A 17047-nucleotide genomic window follows, 5' to 3' on the forward strand; every position below is an offset into this window, starting at 1 on the left:
TACCCACTAGTTAGATCTAAAGATATATATTTTGCAGAAGCCAATATTTCCAGTATTTCTTCTATATTTGGGGTTGGATACTGATCTACTTTACAGAGCTTATAAAATTTTCTATAGTCTACACAGAGTCTATATTGTAAGGGATCTGTCTCACTCAGCCTCTTCTTGGTACTATAACTAAATTGCTAGACCACAGAGAAGAGGTCGGTTCAATAATACTCATTTCCAACATTTGTTGGATTTCTTCTTGAACTACCTGACGCAAGGGGCCACAAATTGGGAAACTAGAGGATTTTACTGGCTCAGCATTTCCAGTGTCCAGGTCATGTTTAACTAGATCTGTTCGACCTGGCTGGTTGGTAAACACTTTTTCATATTTCCTAACAAGGCTAAGAAGTTCATTACATTGATGGGTCGTTAGATTTTTTCCCAATGGCAATTGAGCCAGGCCATCTGGTTGTTGACTATCTGTTAACAAATTGAACACTTCAAAATCTTGCTCTGGCCAGATCTATGGATAACTGCTTGCCCACTCTGGATACAATTTTTTTAAACAATTGATGTGGAGGGATCAAAGATTTTATAATTATTATCTGCACAACACTCGACTACCTCATAAGGCCCCAGCCAGTGCAAGTCTAGCTTTCCCACAGTTCTCGGATTTAACACCAATGCTAGGTCCCCTTTCTGCAGTGTATGGGGTCTGGCTGTCCTGTCAGAATACCTCTTCTGTTTACCCCGTGCCGCAATTAATGCCTTCTGAGCAATCTCATGCCCTTTTTTCAAGTTCTCTTGTAAGTTAGCAAAGAATTGCGTTACCGATATGGGAACCTCCAACGAGCTCCCTCCCTCCCGATTTCTCCTTTACAGGCTTAAAACGCCTGGCAGTTTTCATCCAAAAACCACTTTGTTGGGGGACAACCCTCCTAAAGATGGATGTGGGACTTCTCTATAGACACTAACCAACATCCCAAGGGCTTGATCCCAGTCTCCTTGCCGCTCATGGCAAAAGGCTTTTATCATCTGCACCAATGTTTCATCCCACTGTTCACTCTGTTGATAGGATTGTGGATGATATGGAGTACTCAGTTTTTGGTTTATGCCAGCAATTTCATAGATCTTTTGCATTAATTTGTTCACAAATTCTGTTCCCCTATCCGAAGTTATGACCTGTGGCATTTCATAATTGCTAAAATATTCAAGCAAAGCCTTAGCTACGTTTACCGCTGTTACTGATCGTAATGCTATGGCTGCAGGAAAACATGAGAAATGATCCACAGTCACTAAGCAATACCTCTTGCTGGAATGAGAGACCGGAAAAGGCCCTTGCACATCAATTTGAATTTCTGCAAAGGGCACTGGAAAGACTGGGATCTTTTGCAGTGGGGCCTTAAGATGGTCTGTAGCATGGCCCACCTGCTGACAGGTTGTACAAGTTATGACATATTCTTTTACAGTCTTTGGTATTCCCGGCCAATAAAATGTAGCACTAACTCTAGCCAGGGTTCTGTGATAGCCCTGATGTCCTGAAAGTGGAATATCATGTCCCACCCATAAGACCTCCTGCCTAAATACTTCTGGAACAATTAGTTGCTTTACCCTTGTCAGATGTTCCTCTCTTGTCTTTGGTACAAATTCTCTATACAATAAGCCATTTCCCCCCAAAATTCTACTATCTCCGGGCTTATAGGCTGGGTAACTTCTTTAGCTTTTCCCCTGCACTCTTGTAGAGCAATACAACTGTACAATTGATCTTTAAAAGCTTGAGATGACAAATCAAGTGTTGTTCCAACTATGACCCCTCTACCTTCCGGCTCTGCCTCCACTTGTTGTTCAATCAACAAGCCGGCTTGTGCAATACCTTCCTTATCTCCATTTCCAGTCCTTTGAATTAACTGGGTTTCGTATGGAAGGCACATTTCAACATTTGGCTCACTAGGGGTACCTAAACATGCTCTTGTTTTGCTCCACGTAAAAACAGGGTGTTGCTGCACTCTTTTTCCCTTTCCCTTTGTTGTTCAGTCGCACAGTCGAGTCCGACTCTTTGCGACCCCATGGACCAGCTCCCTCCAGGCCTTCCGGTCTTCCGCCATCCTCTGAAGTTTGCTCAACTTCATGTTCGTTGCATCGATGACACTGTCTAACCATCTCATCCTTTGCCGTCCCCGTCTTCTTTGACCTTCAATCTTTCCCAGCATCAGGGTCTTCTCCAGTGAGTGCTCCCTTCTCATTTGGTGGCCAAAGTATTTGAGCTTCAGTTTCATTATCTGGCCTTCCAGGGAACAGTCAGGGTTGATTTCTTTGAGGATTGACTGATTTGTTCTTCTTGCAGTCCAAGGGACTCTCAAGAGTCTTCTCCAGCACCATAGTTCAAAAGAATCTATTCTTCTGCGCTCGGCCTTCCTTATAGTCCAACTCTCGCAGCCATACATGACTACTGGGAATACCATTGCTTTGACCATGCGGACTTTTGTTGGCAGGGTGATGTCTCTACTTTTTATCATGCTGTTTAGGTTCGCCATCGCTTTCCTCCCAAGGAGCAGGCGTCTTTTAATTTCATGACTGCTGTCACAGTCTGCGGTGATCTGGGATCCCAGGAACGTGAAGTCTGTCACTACTTCCACGACTTCCCCTTCTATTTGCCAAGGAGTGATGGGGGCGGATGCCATGATCTTAGTTTTTTTGATGTTGAGCTTCAAGCCCACTTTTGCGCTCTCCTCTTTTACCCTGAGCAAGAGGCTCTTGAGGTCCTCTTCACTTTCTGCCATCAGAGTGGTATCGTCTGCATATCTGAGGTTGTTGATCTTTTCCCCAGCAATCTTAATTCCCGCTTGTGATTCATCCAGGCCAGCATTTCGCATGATGTACTCTGCATATATATTAAATAAGCAAGGCGACAATATACATCCTTGTCGTACTCCTTTTCCTATGCTGAACCAATCAGTTGTTCCATATCCGGTTCTAACTGTCGCTTCTTGGCCCTTATACAGGTTTCTCAAGAGACATGTGAGGTGGTCTGGTACTCCCATCTCTTTAAGGACCTGCCATAGTTTGTTGTGATCCACACAGTCAAAGGCTTTAGCATAGTCAATGAAGCAGAAGTAGATATTTTTCTGGTACTCTCTTGCTTTCTCCATAATCCAGCGAATGTTGGCAATTTGATCTCTAGTTCCTCTACCTCTTCGAAACCCAGCTTGTACTTCTGGCAGTTCTCTATCCACGTACTGTTGAAGCCTAGCTTGTAGGATCTTGAGCATGACCTTGCTAGCGTGTGATATGAGTGCAATTGTGCGATAGTTTGAACATTCCTTGGCATTGCCCTTCTTTGGGATTGGAATGTATACTGACCTTTTCCAATCCTGTGGCCACTGTTGCGTTTTCCAAATTTGCTGGCAAATGGAGTGCAGAACTTTAACAGCATCCTCTTCTAAGACTTTGAATAGCTCAGCTGGAATACCATCACCTCCACTAGCTTTGTTGTTAGTAATGCTTTCTAAGGCCCATTTAACTTCACATTCCAGGATGTCTGGCTCAAGGTCAGTGATTATACCGTCGTGTTTGTCAAGGACATTGAGGTCTTTCTTGTATAGTTCTTCTGTGTATTCTTGCCATCTTTTCCTAATCTCTTCTGCTTCTGTTAGGTCCCTACCGTTTTTGTCCTTTATCATGGCCAGCTTTGCATGGAACGCTCCCTTGATTTCTCCAATTTTCTTGAAGAGATCTCTAGTCCTTCCCATTCTATTGTTTTCTTCTATTACTTTGCACTGTTCATTCAGGAAGGCCTCCTTATCTCTCCTTGCTGTTCTCTGGAAATCTGCGTTCAGTTGGGTAAATCTTTCCTTTTCGCCTTTGCCTTTCGCTTTCCTTCTTTCCTCTGCTATTTGTAAAGCCTCATCAGAAAGCCACTTTGCTTTCTTACATTTCTTTTTCTTTGGGATGGTGGTGATTGCTGCCTCCTGTACGATGTCACGAACCTCTGTCCATAGTTCTTCAGGCACTCTATCTATCAAATCCAGACCCTTGAATCTATTCTTCACCTCTACTGTATATTCATCAGGGATGCGATCTAGGTCAAACCTGAATGGCCTCGTGGTTTTCCCAATTTTCTTCAGTTTAAGTCTGAATTTTGCAATGAGTAGCTCATGATCTGAACCACAGTCAGCTCCAGGTCTTGTTTTTACTGACTGGATAGAGCTTCTCCATCTTTGACTGCAAATTATATAGTCAATCTGATTTCGGTGTTGCCCATCTGGTGATGTCCATGTGTAGAGTCGCCTCTTAGGTTGTTGGAAAAGGGTGTTCGCTATGACCAGTGTGTTCTCTTGACAAAACTCTGTTAACCTTTGCCCTGCTTCATTTTGCTTTCCAAGGCCAAACTTGTCTGTTATTCCAGTTACCTTTTGACTTCCTACTTTAGCATTCCAGTCCCCTATGATGATGAGGACATCATTTTTTGGTGTTAGTTCTAGGAGGTGTTGTAGGTCTTCATAGAACCGGTCCACTTCAGCCTCTTCTGCATCAGTGGTTGGGGCATACACTTGAATTACTGTGATGTTGAATGGTTTGCCTTGGAATCGGACAGAAATCATTCTGTCATTTTTGAGATTGTATCCCAGTACTGCCTTTTGCACTCTCTTGTTGACTATAAAGGCCACACCATTTTTTCTACGAGATTCCTGGCCACAGTAGTAGATATAATGGTCTTCTGAGTTAAATTCGCCCATTCCTGTCCACTTTAGTTCACTGATTCCTAGGATATCGATGTTCAGTCTTGCCATCTCATTTTTGACCACGTCAAGCTTACCTTGATTCATAGATCTTACATTCCAGGTTCCTATGCAGTATTGTTCTTTGCAGCATCGGACTTTCCTTTCACCATCAGACACATCCACAACTGAGCGTCCTTTCGGCTTTGGCCCAGCCGCTTCACTCTTTCTGGGGTTACTTGTACTTGTCCTCTGCTCTTCCTCAGTAGCATATTGGACACCTTCCGACCTGAGGGGCTCATCTTCCGGCGTCATATCTTTACACCATTTCAAATTGTATATCTATTCCTAATAAAAACTGCAGATCACTCACTTGGTGCACCAGCAGTGGAACTTCCTCACTCCACCCCCCAACTGTTACTATAGCCCTGGTCACTGGTTGCTCTTGGGCCTGTCTGCTATAGGTGTAAATGCCCACTTTACCATCTGCCTTCAACCCCAAGGCACAGAAAAGATCTTCGGAAATGGAAGACATGTCGGCCCCAGAGTCAATCAAAGCAGGAACTTGTCTTCCAGTCTGACATATGCCAGTCTTCTTTCCTCGCTCCAGTCTGCCTGTTCCTGGGAGATGTAGTAAAAAATGCTATGCTTGGGAAGGTTACCTAGCTGAATCCTTCTAATGTAAAGCCTCTCCTTTTCTTCCAAATTGAAGATCTTGGCCTCACATCTGTCTCCTCTGACTAGAGCAAACCCATTCCTCCCCACTGGAAAGAATCTACTCACAAGTTGAGGCAACAGTATCTTGTGAGAAGAATCGACTACATCTGAGATGGACATTCTTCCCTTCTTTTGTTCGCATATCACATCCACCCCAGGTGTGTATTCTTGTTGAGGTGTAGGTTTCTGAAGGCTGCTCACTATTACTTGAACCTTTGTCAGTCTGACGTCGATATCGGGTAAATTGGTGGAAACCATTATTAAGGAAAGAATTAGTAGGCACATAGATGAACAAAACCTATTGAGGCAGACTCAGCACGGTTTCTGTAAGGGAAGATCTTGTCTCACTAACCTGTTAGTGTTCTTTGAGGGGGTGAACAAACATGTGGACAAGGGGGATCCAATAGATATTATTTACCTTGACTTCCAGAAAGCTTTTGATAAAGTTCCTCATCAAAGGCTCCTAAGCAAGCTCAAAAATCATGGGATAAAAGGACAAGTCCTTTTATGGATCAAAAACTGGCTAATTAATAGAAAACAGAGAGTGAGTATAAATGGGCAGTTCTCCCAGTGGAGGGGGGTAAGCAGTGGGGTACCACAGGGATCAGTACTTGGTCCACTGCTTTTTAACTTGTTCATTAATGATTTGGAGATGGGAGTAAGCAGTGAAGTGGCTAAATTTGCGGATGATACAAAGTTGTTCAAGGTGGTGAAAACCAGTGAGGATTGTGAGGCACTCCAAAGGGATCTGTCAAGGATGGGCGAGTGGGCGTCAACATGGCAAATGGGGTTCAATGTGGCCAAGTGCAAGGTGATGCACATTGGAGCCAAAAATCCTAAATATAAATACACATTGATGGGGTCTGAACTGGCAGAGACAGATCAAGAGAGAGATCTTGGAGTTGTAGTAGATAACTCACTGAAAATGTCGAGACAGTGTGTGACTGCAATAAAGAAGGCCAATGCTATGCTGGGGATTATTAGGAAGGGTATTGAAAACAGATCAGCCAATATAATAATGCCCCTATATAAATCAATGGTGAGACCTCATTTGGAATACTGTGTGCAGTTCTGGGCACCACACCTTAAAAAGGATATTATAGCTTTGGAAAAAGTGCAGAAAAGGGCAACTCGAATGATAAAAGGGTTGGAACACTTTCCCTATGAGGAAAGGTTAAAGCGCTTAGGGCTCTTTAGCTTGGAGAAAAGACGACTGAGGGGTGACATGATCGAGGTTTATAAGATTATGCATGGGAAAGAGCAGGTAGAGAAAGAGGTACTTTTCTCCCTTTCTCACAATACAAGAACCCGTGGGCACTCCATGAAATTGCTGAGCGGTCGGGTTAGAACGGATAAAAGGAAGTACTTCTTCACCCAAAGAGTGATTAACACATGGAATTCACTGCCACAGGAAGTGGTGGGTGCTACAAGCATGGACGGCTTCAAAAGGGAATTAGATAAGCATATGGAGCAGAGGTCCATCAGTGGCTACTTCTTGGCTTCTGTTTTCATTTGCAGCTGTGGGCAGCACGATTGTACATGCCCTGGGCATTTGCAAAAATAGCAGACCAGTTCATTATGTCTAACCATCCACCCTTCTTTTTGCTCCTTCCTCACAGCCTTAGTCGAAGATGGGGGGGTGCCATCTTGGTAGAGGAGTAGGTATTTTTTTGCCCTCTTCATCATTATTTTTCCTTAGCCACAATGGATTTTCGACTGCTGGTTTTTGAGGGCCAGAATGATTTACTGAACTGACTTGGCTAGCAGCTGCAATTTCATCCAGCACCTGTGCCAACTCGACCACTGTTTTAGGTCTCTGTGCTCTCGCTAGGGTTGCATGGTCTATTGGCACTGCCTGATATATCTGCTCTTTTAATATTAGTACAAATAAATCATGAAAAGTGCTGAATTTGCCCAGTTTGTGCCCATTCTATGCAACCGACTGGTGAACAAGGCATATGTTTCATTTGGCTTGGGTGTGGCCGTTCTAAAATTTCTCCTGAGTTGCTCCATTGACAACCCAAACTGCTGTAAATCCAGATACTTAAAATATTCATAATCTCTGGCCTGCCCTGGCATAAGCTGGGCCAACAATTCCGCCATTTCCCTATGTAGGCATCGCCGCAGCATCCCCATAAATTGATCTTGTGGAAGCCCAAAATCATAGGCAGTTGCTTCAAAGAGTTGGAAGTATGAGCTGACATTCTCTCCATCTTTAAATTCAGGAAATTTTAGTCTAGTCCACCTATCACCTTGGTCTTGAGTCAATTGCCTTTGCAGCAATGCCATTTGTTGGGCATTTTGCCCTAGTACCTGCATCATCAGTGTGCAGAGTTGTTGAATTGGATCCTGTCCAGCTGATGGGGCTCCATGTTGTTCTTGATGCTCTCTCAAGGTCGCCCTTACATCTGCTACATGCTAAGCTGTTATACATTGACTTGAAGACGGCATGGTACCCTCACCCATATGGGCCCCATTTTGCATTGATAACCACTGTAAAGGTGAACACTTTGCCAAGTCTTCAGTTTGTGCCTGCACTTGCCATAATGGGTCATTTTCTAAGTGCAAGGCTTCCTTTCGTCTGAAGGCAACCTCATTATAATCCATACAACATGCAGTATCAGCTCTCCAAGCCTCTTCTAAAAGTGGCCCTAAACCATGAGACTCTGCAGGAGATAGTGTGTGACCTCCAAAGGCTCCCACTTCTTTCACCACATCAGTTTCAACATGAAAGTCATTAGTGCCAACTACTGGATTCTTGTCCCAACTCATTCCCTCCTTCTTTTCTTTTTTCTTTTTAGAAAAAAAGGAAAAAAATCTACTTATTGCCGTGCGTACTTAAAAAAAAAAGCTTTATCACAATGTTCCGCTGGTGCTGCTGATTACATTCTATGATCTTTTTACAACCGCCACCATATCAGATCCAACTGACCTTGGGGTTCATCTCAATGGGCAAATTACCAACTTGACAGCAGACAAAAACTCCCAGCAGCAGCCAAAATATTCTTAAAACTGTTCATTTAATTGAGTAAAAAACCCTTTAAACTCACAGGATGTATGCTTAGCAGAAATCATCCCACATCAGAGCCGTCAGCAATAAAACATTTGAGTGTGAAGGTAAGCTAACAATTCATAAAAAGGAAGCTGCAGCTTCTTACGTGATAAGTCCTCATAGCAAGTTCCATAGCAAAGTCACTGTAGAGCAGAAGTCAGTTCCATCTTCCGAGGCCACTTATCCCATCAATGCCAAAGATACTCTGATCCTTCCTGCGAAGTTAATCACCATGCTAACGAGAGCCAAAGCAAAGGAAAGACTTCCTTCTTTTGGGCTACTGCCACTCCCTTGAGATAACTGAGCCTTGCAGCGGTGGCAATTACCACCGCCAAGCTACATCCCCTCCCCCAAGGTTGGATCCTGCTAAATTTATGACCCTCTCCCAATCATCAGGGTTTAGCAGATTATAGGCTCATTCAGCCCTCATCACTTACAGCTGCCCAAGAGAGTGTAGTTCTTTTTGAGTCAGAATACCATCACACTTAGGCATTTTGTCATTATCCTATATCTTACTTTTTGTTGTTGTTGTTCTTGAACAATGATTATTCTTTCATGGGGAACTGAACAAGTCAAGTAACAATGGGTTGGTCAACCAGTGTGGGTAGAATTTATCCTGAGTTGAAGAAGAAGAAGAAGAGGAGAAGAGATTGGATTTATACCCCGCCCTTCACTTGGAGTCTCAGAGCGGCTTACAAACTCCTTTCCCTTCCCCTCCCCACAACAGACACCCTGTGAGGTGGGTGGGGCTGAGAGATAGCTCTTGACAGAAACTGCTCTTTTTCAAGGACAGCTGTGCCAGAGCTTGTGACTGACCCAAGGTCACATCAGCAGGTGCAAGTGGAGGAGTGGGGAATCAAACCCGGTTCTCCCAGATTAGAGTCCGCACACTTAACCACTACACCAGACTGGCTCTCTTGCTGTTATCAGGACTAGTAAAATTACTAGGGCAATTGGAATATGGACTAATTGTTCTCTGTCTCCATGAATTACAAATGCATATTTCAAGCTGAGCTTTCTTGTCATTTAGCATGTAATCCTCATGCAGGCAGCATTGATACATCTGGGAGTATTGCCAGTGTTTTCTCTCTCTTTCACTTCATTCTTTTTTCACTGAAGGCTTAGTCTCTTTTCACAAATAAGTTACAAAACTTCCATCACAGAATCATGCATACTCCTATTTCAGGCTGGGAAGGGATTTGAGGTCTTTGATCCAAGTTGTACTAAACTAGAAGCGTTTGTACCTAATCTAGAAAGAGCCAGTTCACACCTGATGTTATTTCCTTTGTGTAATCAATCCCAGGCACACATTTGTGTTGAAAATCTGAACCAACCTAAACATGGTGCAACAGTTCCCATGCCCATGACTCTGGAAAAAAACCCACCACCATATATTTGTGCACTGTTTGTTTCATGCTTTTCCAAACAATCATGGGCATACACATGATGAAGGACTGAGGGAGAAGACGGCTTCTTTGATAGATTGTCCTTGATAGATATGATGCCCCTTCCCTCCCTCAGAGGCAATATTTTCCCTTTGTTTTTCTTTCCCTTTCTGACTGAGCTGCCCTAGGTATCTGTTTTCTTCTTTCATGAAGAACGCTAGCTATCCCACCCTGTCATGGTATGATATTTTGGCTGTTGGCTTAGCCCAGGAACCTGAGGAAAAGATTGAGAGTCCCCTTTAAGTTAAAGTTAAATGGCACTCGAGGTGTTTTGAAATTCCAGATTAACAAAATATTTTATTCAACATAGAGGGGAAAGGTCAGGTGAAATCGGGGTACAGTTTTTGAGGTAACTCAATATAGAACTATGAAGTAAATCAGTATATGCATAGACTTCATCTGTTTCAGGCTACTGAGAGTTTCATAAACTTTTCCCCGTGACGTAGGATCTTTAAGATGAGAGGCTTTTGTTCCACTGTTTCCCAAACACTCCAGTACACTGTCTTTTGTTTCTGGCTGGTACACTAACATGAAGGTTGTTGTTTGGTGAGTGACTATCTCTCCTTATATATAATTGAATAGTGGGTGCCAAAGTTCTAATTCTAAAACGCACTCCCTTAGTGTATGGCTGATGGCACTGCTCCTCATACATATATCGCCGCCAATCAGAAGGCAAAGCCCGGGTCCCGCCCACACCACAACTGCTGCGACAACTGCTGGTCTTTTGCATATGGAAGCTGATTGGACTTCACTCCATTCCACACCTCAAACTCCCCCCCCCCCCGCAAGGCAGTTTGAATGTCAGTTGCATATGGAACCTGCTGTATTCTGGTGGTGTGCAGGTCCCAGATCCATGTTTTAAAAGCAGACTGACACTGTTTGCCCAAAGCCAGAGCACACTCCCAGAGCCTCTTTCTAGATCCCATTGTATTTATTTCCACAACGGGTCTTATTTCTAGTCTCTTTATAAATAGAATATAAAATACTATCTATAAGAAAGAAAACACAATATTTGCTTATAAAATGACTTTATTTCAGGAACATAAGCTTTGAAAAGTAAAAAAAAGAAAAATATTGGAAAACAAAAGACACGAGACTTACTAAATGGTATATAAGAATTTTCATTGTAATAATTATCAGTTTGTATTTCCTCTTGGTGCCTTTCTTGTGATATGTAAAATATGTAAAATTGTAAATTTCTGAGGAAGTTTAGGATTGAAACGAAGACAAGCCGGAAGCTTCGTTATATATTGTGATTCTCTTAATACATTGTGATTCTTATGTGTGAACTATTTGGTGATTTTCTATGAATTTATGAACTTAAGCACTTTAATATTATATTACACTTTGCAGATATTTGTATAAAATTTCAATATAGTTTCTATTCCATTGTAAAAATGTCTCTCCAGTTGTTCCTGTATTCCTTAAACTGTTCTCAGGCAGGGCTGAATCTTCCTCAGCATCCAGTTCAGAAGTCTTTCTCTGCTCAACTGGTGCTAACCAATCAGATTCCTTGGAGCAGTCTGTCACTCAAGGCTCTCTGGCTCTGTAAAGAATTAATCCTTCACAGTATTTTATCTGTTTGTACAGCTCTTCTAAGCTTTTAAAAGTGCAGTCCATCACATATGCCATCATCAGGACTGGGCATGAGCACACAACCAGTTTTGTCAGACTAGGACTGGGGAGAGTTCGATTTCAGTCCCACTTGGCCCTGAAATTCGCTGGCTAATTATAAGGCCTTTCTCCGACTGGCCTATCTTATCAAGTTGTTGAGAGAATAAAATAGGGAAGGGGAGGGAAGAACCATATATGCTATTTAGTGATCTCTGTGAAAAGGTGTGATAAGAATTTATTATCTAAATAACAGATGGATGAACAAAAGGAGATGATGATATATGGCTAAGAGTTTAAGTTAGAAGGCCAATTCCAGTGGACCATGTGGCGCAGTTAGGTAATTTTAGACTCTGGATAATGGTTTTATGGAGGCATTGGGGACCCCCACTGATCTGTGAGCTGGGCCCCTGGACTCCCATCCCCAAACTTAACTTTGATGGCACCATAAGTCACTTTTGCTATTTTTCTAGAAATTCGGACTCATTGGGCCTTGTCTGTACATTTTCTGCTTTTTGTCTTTTTAAGACATTCATTTTAGACATCCTAACCCAAGTTACACCCTTCTAAGACCATTCACTTTAACTGATTTTAAGGGTTGTATCTCTGCTTAGGATGTCACTGTAAGTTAGCTATTATTAAAACTCAGGACAAGCAGGGTTTTTTTCCCTGGGGGAACAGGCTGGAACAGAGTTCCAGAACCTCTTCAACAAAATTATTTTTAAAATGTTTAAAAGTTCATGAGTTTTCAGTATGCAGATTGAAAACTTCATTTCCCTTGTGAGAGTTCTGGTACCTCTTAAAAAAAAAAAAAGCCCTGAGGTCAAGTAACAATTGGTTGTGGGTATGTAGCTTGCCAGATCCAATTGCTTACACCATTACAAGCTCACACTTTGGCTGGTAAATTTTTTCAGTTGCTTGCAAAACTGCATGAACAACACTGCTTGTAAGTGAATATAGACATGTACAGGCCCCATGGTATGGCTTTTTTGTGTCCGACATTTTCTGACCCTAGTACAGCAATTGCTCTGCAAGCTCGCTTAACTTCATCATGCACTGAATATTAATATTATTCAGAAAGGGTGTCCCTCCAAAGAAATGCTGTTGTGGAGCCATATATCTTTCCTCAATTAATCCAATTTTTAAAATGTTTTGGATTGTGAAGATAAGCAGAGTTTAAATCATTCTCTTTGGTTTAAGTGATGTGAGTCCAACATAAGACTGAATGCTCTTCAGTGACTGATCTCTCTAAAACTTAATTTAATAAAAAGCTTCAGACAAAACTGCAGAATTGGCTCAAATTGCCTGTTTGTAATGATGTCAGACTAATTTATATCTCACAATCCTGGAATGATCTGCAAATTAGAAAAAAAAGACAGATATTATCTAACAAAAAGACAGGAGGAATAGCTCGATGGCCAAGTGCTCCATTTTCATTCCAGAAAAAAATTGCTAGTACAGTTCTTTCCCTCTCTCTCTCTTAAAAACTGTTTGGTCTGGATAAGTTTGCTGAAAGTCTCCTGAAGCAAAGAAAGATTGCGTAAGAAAGGCTAAGATAGTGAGACTGAGAAAGAGCACCTGGTTGTGTCAGGTACTCCAGCCCAAGGGTAGGTGGGTATCTGGGAAGATATCTGGGAGGGCAAGGCAGGGCGGATCATGCGCGGGACAGAAGTAGGCTGCAAGCAGACAGATTGGAGACAAGATGCAGACAGTCTGGTTGAAGGTCATTAGTCTAGAGTGCAGAGGGAGAATGAGTTACTCTCCCTTAGTACTAAGTGTCCCAGACGGGGAAAGTCATCAGGCCTGAGAGTAAGGCATTGGCTTGCACATATTTCCTGATTTCCCAGACTGGAGGAAGCATAGACTTTTATGCATCTATAACCCTTGCTAGAATTGCTTGTCGTTTCCCTACCGCCTGATGGTACAAAAAACAGAGCCAGGGCCAGGTCTGCAGAGCTTCCAGTTAGAATCCTGTGGTACTGACACAAAGTAGAGGGCTCTCTGAAAGGAAAATCCTAAATCAGCTCAGCTAAGAACGTATACACCCCCAACCCCCAATCTTCCGAGTAAAAATTCACAGAGCTAACTAATTGCTACCAGATTTCTGTGGACTATTGCTGCTTGAAGGTAGCAATCACTGGAGAAATTGGTTAGGAGCAGGGCTTTTTTTGTAGAAAAAGCCTAGCAGGAACTCTGAAAAGTACGCAGACGGAGAGTGATTTCAGCAAAGCGTACTTTATTCAGTCAGGAACAAGACGACTTTGGCCGGCTCGCAGGCCGGCTTATATTCCCCAAGAAACCGCCACCCAAAACACCCCCCCACTTCCCAATAGGTTATTTACAGTGGCCGAGAGTCCCATTTGCTCTCGGCCAGGAATCTAGCCCCTTGATTGGAGCGGGCTAGGATCCGCATAGTCCATTGTCTCTTGGAGCGAAGCTAGATGTTTGTCTCTGGACTTGTCTGGACATGGCTGGACTTTTCTGGGCTGGATACATTACAAACTCAATAGCGTAATAGGCCACACCCAACAGCAGAAACTCTTCCCTTGGTTTGCCCGGGCACCTCGCGGCTGTGGGGAGCTCAGGCAAGCCGGCCCTTGGGCAGGCCGAGGAAGGCACGGGGAGGGATTTAAATACCTCCCTGATACTTCCAGCCCCCCCGGCCCACTCACCTCAGAGTCGCTGGGGCGGGGGTCACTCTCCAGGCCTTCCCTCTGTAGCCATGCACACAGAGGTTTCGCTGTAGTGGGTGTGGCCAACTCTGAAGCCAGCCGGAACTCTGTTCCTGTGTGTTCCTGCCTAAAAATAGCCCTGGTGAAACCTATGTTTGATAATACTTGACACCAATCTTTATATAACAGTATAAATAAATAAATAAAAAATAAAAAGTACAAAATAGATCTACCTAAAGCATACATCTGTTATACACAGTGTCATATATTTTTACATAATCTCCAGGTGGGACCTGGAGATTCCCTGGAATTACATTTTAGGAGGGTATGCCCCAGATCTACATTATTATCTCCCATGTTCATTCTGTATTTAGAGCCTTTCCAGCCTTGCTTATATCCATTCCTCTTCAATTTAGTAACACCTGTGGTGTTTTTAATTGAGCTTGCAAAATGACATCACTTTAGTGCATTTAAATGAAAATGGTAGATCTTCAACATGTACAGGCGAGTTAGTAAAGAAATAAAAAATGAATATAATTTTCACCTCTGTGCTGGCTCTACATTGATAGTTTCGGTGAGTCAGCTTTTCAAACTTTAGAAAGTTACTAGGCTAAGAATCAGCATTATTTAAATTTCACCATGTATCATGATGGACATAATTTTCTTCTAGCAGTTGATTTCTGATACTCAGGCACCTCTCCTAATTTGGGACAAACTCTTTTGCAAATGGCCACTTTTGCAGGTATAATTGTGCTTTGAGACTATTGGCCAATCAGTACTTTCCAGGCAGGTTTCAAGACAACACCATACAGAGCACACTGCAGAAATAAATTTAATATACAAGAAGTCTGATTATTTCCATTCCCGAATAATAGCATTTTAGTATTCTGTTTTCCGCTATTTCCTTTAATCATATTTTACAGGTGTTTCCTGGATTCTGTCACATTCAAATTAAAAGGAATTGTCCCTTACTCAGTCCTTGGTGCAAGAGCATCCTGGTAGAGGAGACAGGCTAGCCCACAAACTACAGTGAAGACGGAGTTCTTGAGACTGAAGCCATTTAAGTCTTTGTGACATCAGTATTTCTAAACTGGCATAGTTTTGGATTTGCTCATTTGTAGGTCATAGCTGATGTAGTCTTGAGGATGACATTGCAGCTATGAAGGAGTTGGAGGACAAGGTTCCTGGACAGTTTTATAAGCCATGTAAAAATAGCTAACCCAAAAGCCACTGGTGCAAGGCAGAATAGCATTCTTATAATGAATGGATAAATAAAAATATTGAACAAATGTTTCAGATATGCATTTCAGTTCTTTTACACATTAAATATTTTCAGTGCTCTGCAGTAACATGTCATTATTTTATTTCAAGGCTTTGAAACACAAACCGATGAACAAGAGGCTATCATCGCAGTGCCTGGTATAGAAGGAAGGATATATCACATTTCACAAGACGCGAAGGAACACCTGTGGCAGATCCGAAGGGCGAGGCAAGAAGGTTTGCACATGTTTCCTCCTCTTCGCTGCAGCGATTCTGAGAATTCTGATTCAGATTAATCAAGTAAGCCACCCCCTGCACAGTAGGATGTCTTGGTAAAGGTTAACTGACGCTGTAATAAGTGACATTGTTAAGATGTGTGTTTGAATCTTTTTGATTCTTATTCCTCTTTTATTCAGCAAGTTCTCTTGATCAAAGTCTTTACTCATTTGAGACAAGAGAAAAGTTTCATGAATACATCAAGTGTTTACATTGGCAAATAAAATGCAACTTTTTTTTGTATTTGTAATTAATAATCAAAGAAAAAATGCTCAGTTTTTGTGCTTTTTAAATTGAACTGTCTCTCCAAAAAGACATATTTTCACATTTGATACATAGCTATATGTTTTAATTAAAATGTCTACAGTCAAAATATTACTAATGTGAAAGTGTTTCACTGATACAGAATATTATTTAAGAAAGAGATTGGTGTATCTATTTAATGCTGCAACCAACCATCTGTACTGATCCATTGAACCACATAAAACTACAGCCATGAGACAGGCATACAGGTTTCAACTCTTAAAATATATAACTTAGGGTTGCCAAATCTGTTTCTCCTTGCAGCGGGGGGCTCCCGGACGGCATCCCGAGCGCCCGTGCGTGCCACATGCACGTCAGCCAGATGTGACGTGATGACGCTGGGCACACTGGAGGCAGGGCCACCGCCATTTGATGGGGAAACTCTATGTTTTCCCCTCAAATGGCTGTGGCCCCACCCCCAGCGTGCCCGGAGTCATCACGTCACATCCGGCTGACGTGCATGCTGGGGTGGGGTTTCCCCTGGGGCCCGATTCCGCGGCAGCGGAAATCGGGCCTCCAAAGTGGGGGGAAATCTGCCCCCCGGGGGGATTTGGCAGCCCTAATATAACTAAATATTTTTAAAAATGTCACGCTGGATGTCGTTTATTATGGCCCATGCTCTTAGACAGGAAGTGATGGAAATCATTCTTATCACTTTTGGAAATAGAACAACCTGCAACTTTTCTATTGGCTTCAGGACAGTCCGCCATGAAGTTGCAACTAAAGCACTGAGCAATGTATTTATCTGGCTTTTATAATGTTAAGTCACAGCCACATTTCAAGTGTTCCTCTGGATGCTTACGGCTTTAATTTTGTAATGGTAGTCTAGTAAGGTTTGCCAAAATAATTACTAACTTTGTGAGTTAATATGCCAATCAATAAGTAATACTTTGCAACAGTAAAAGCTTTCTGAAGACATTCTGCATAAGATGGTAAAGTAGAGCTGTTCCCCATTTCTGAGGATTTTATTGATCCTTAAGAAACTGAGACACTGTAGGATGGAAA

General features: G+C 42.5%; 1 protein-coding gene across 1 annotated transcript in view; it reads left to right on the forward strand.

The window, feature by feature from the left end:
- Positions 1 to 15759, forward strand: part of LOC107109481 (trifunctional nucleotide phosphoesterase protein YfkN-like) — a 44354-nt gene extending 28595 nt beyond the window's left edge. The window contains exon 8 of the mRNA XM_015410122.1: positions 15575 to 15759. Within this exon, the coding sequence (XP_015265608.1) occupies positions 15575 to 15759 (185 nt within the window). The remainder of the gene's footprint in view (positions 1 to 15574) is intronic.
- Positions 15760 to 17047: the final 1288 nt, after the last annotated feature.

The sequence above is a fragment of the Gekko japonicus genome, unplaced genomic scaffold (assembly GCF_001447785.1).
Source record: "Gekko japonicus isolate JY-2015 unplaced genomic scaffold, Gekko_japonicus_V1.1 scaffold179, whole genome shotgun sequence".
In the NCBI taxonomy this organism is placed as follows: Eukaryota; Metazoa; Chordata; class Lepidosauria; order Squamata; family Gekkonidae; genus Gekko; species Gekko japonicus.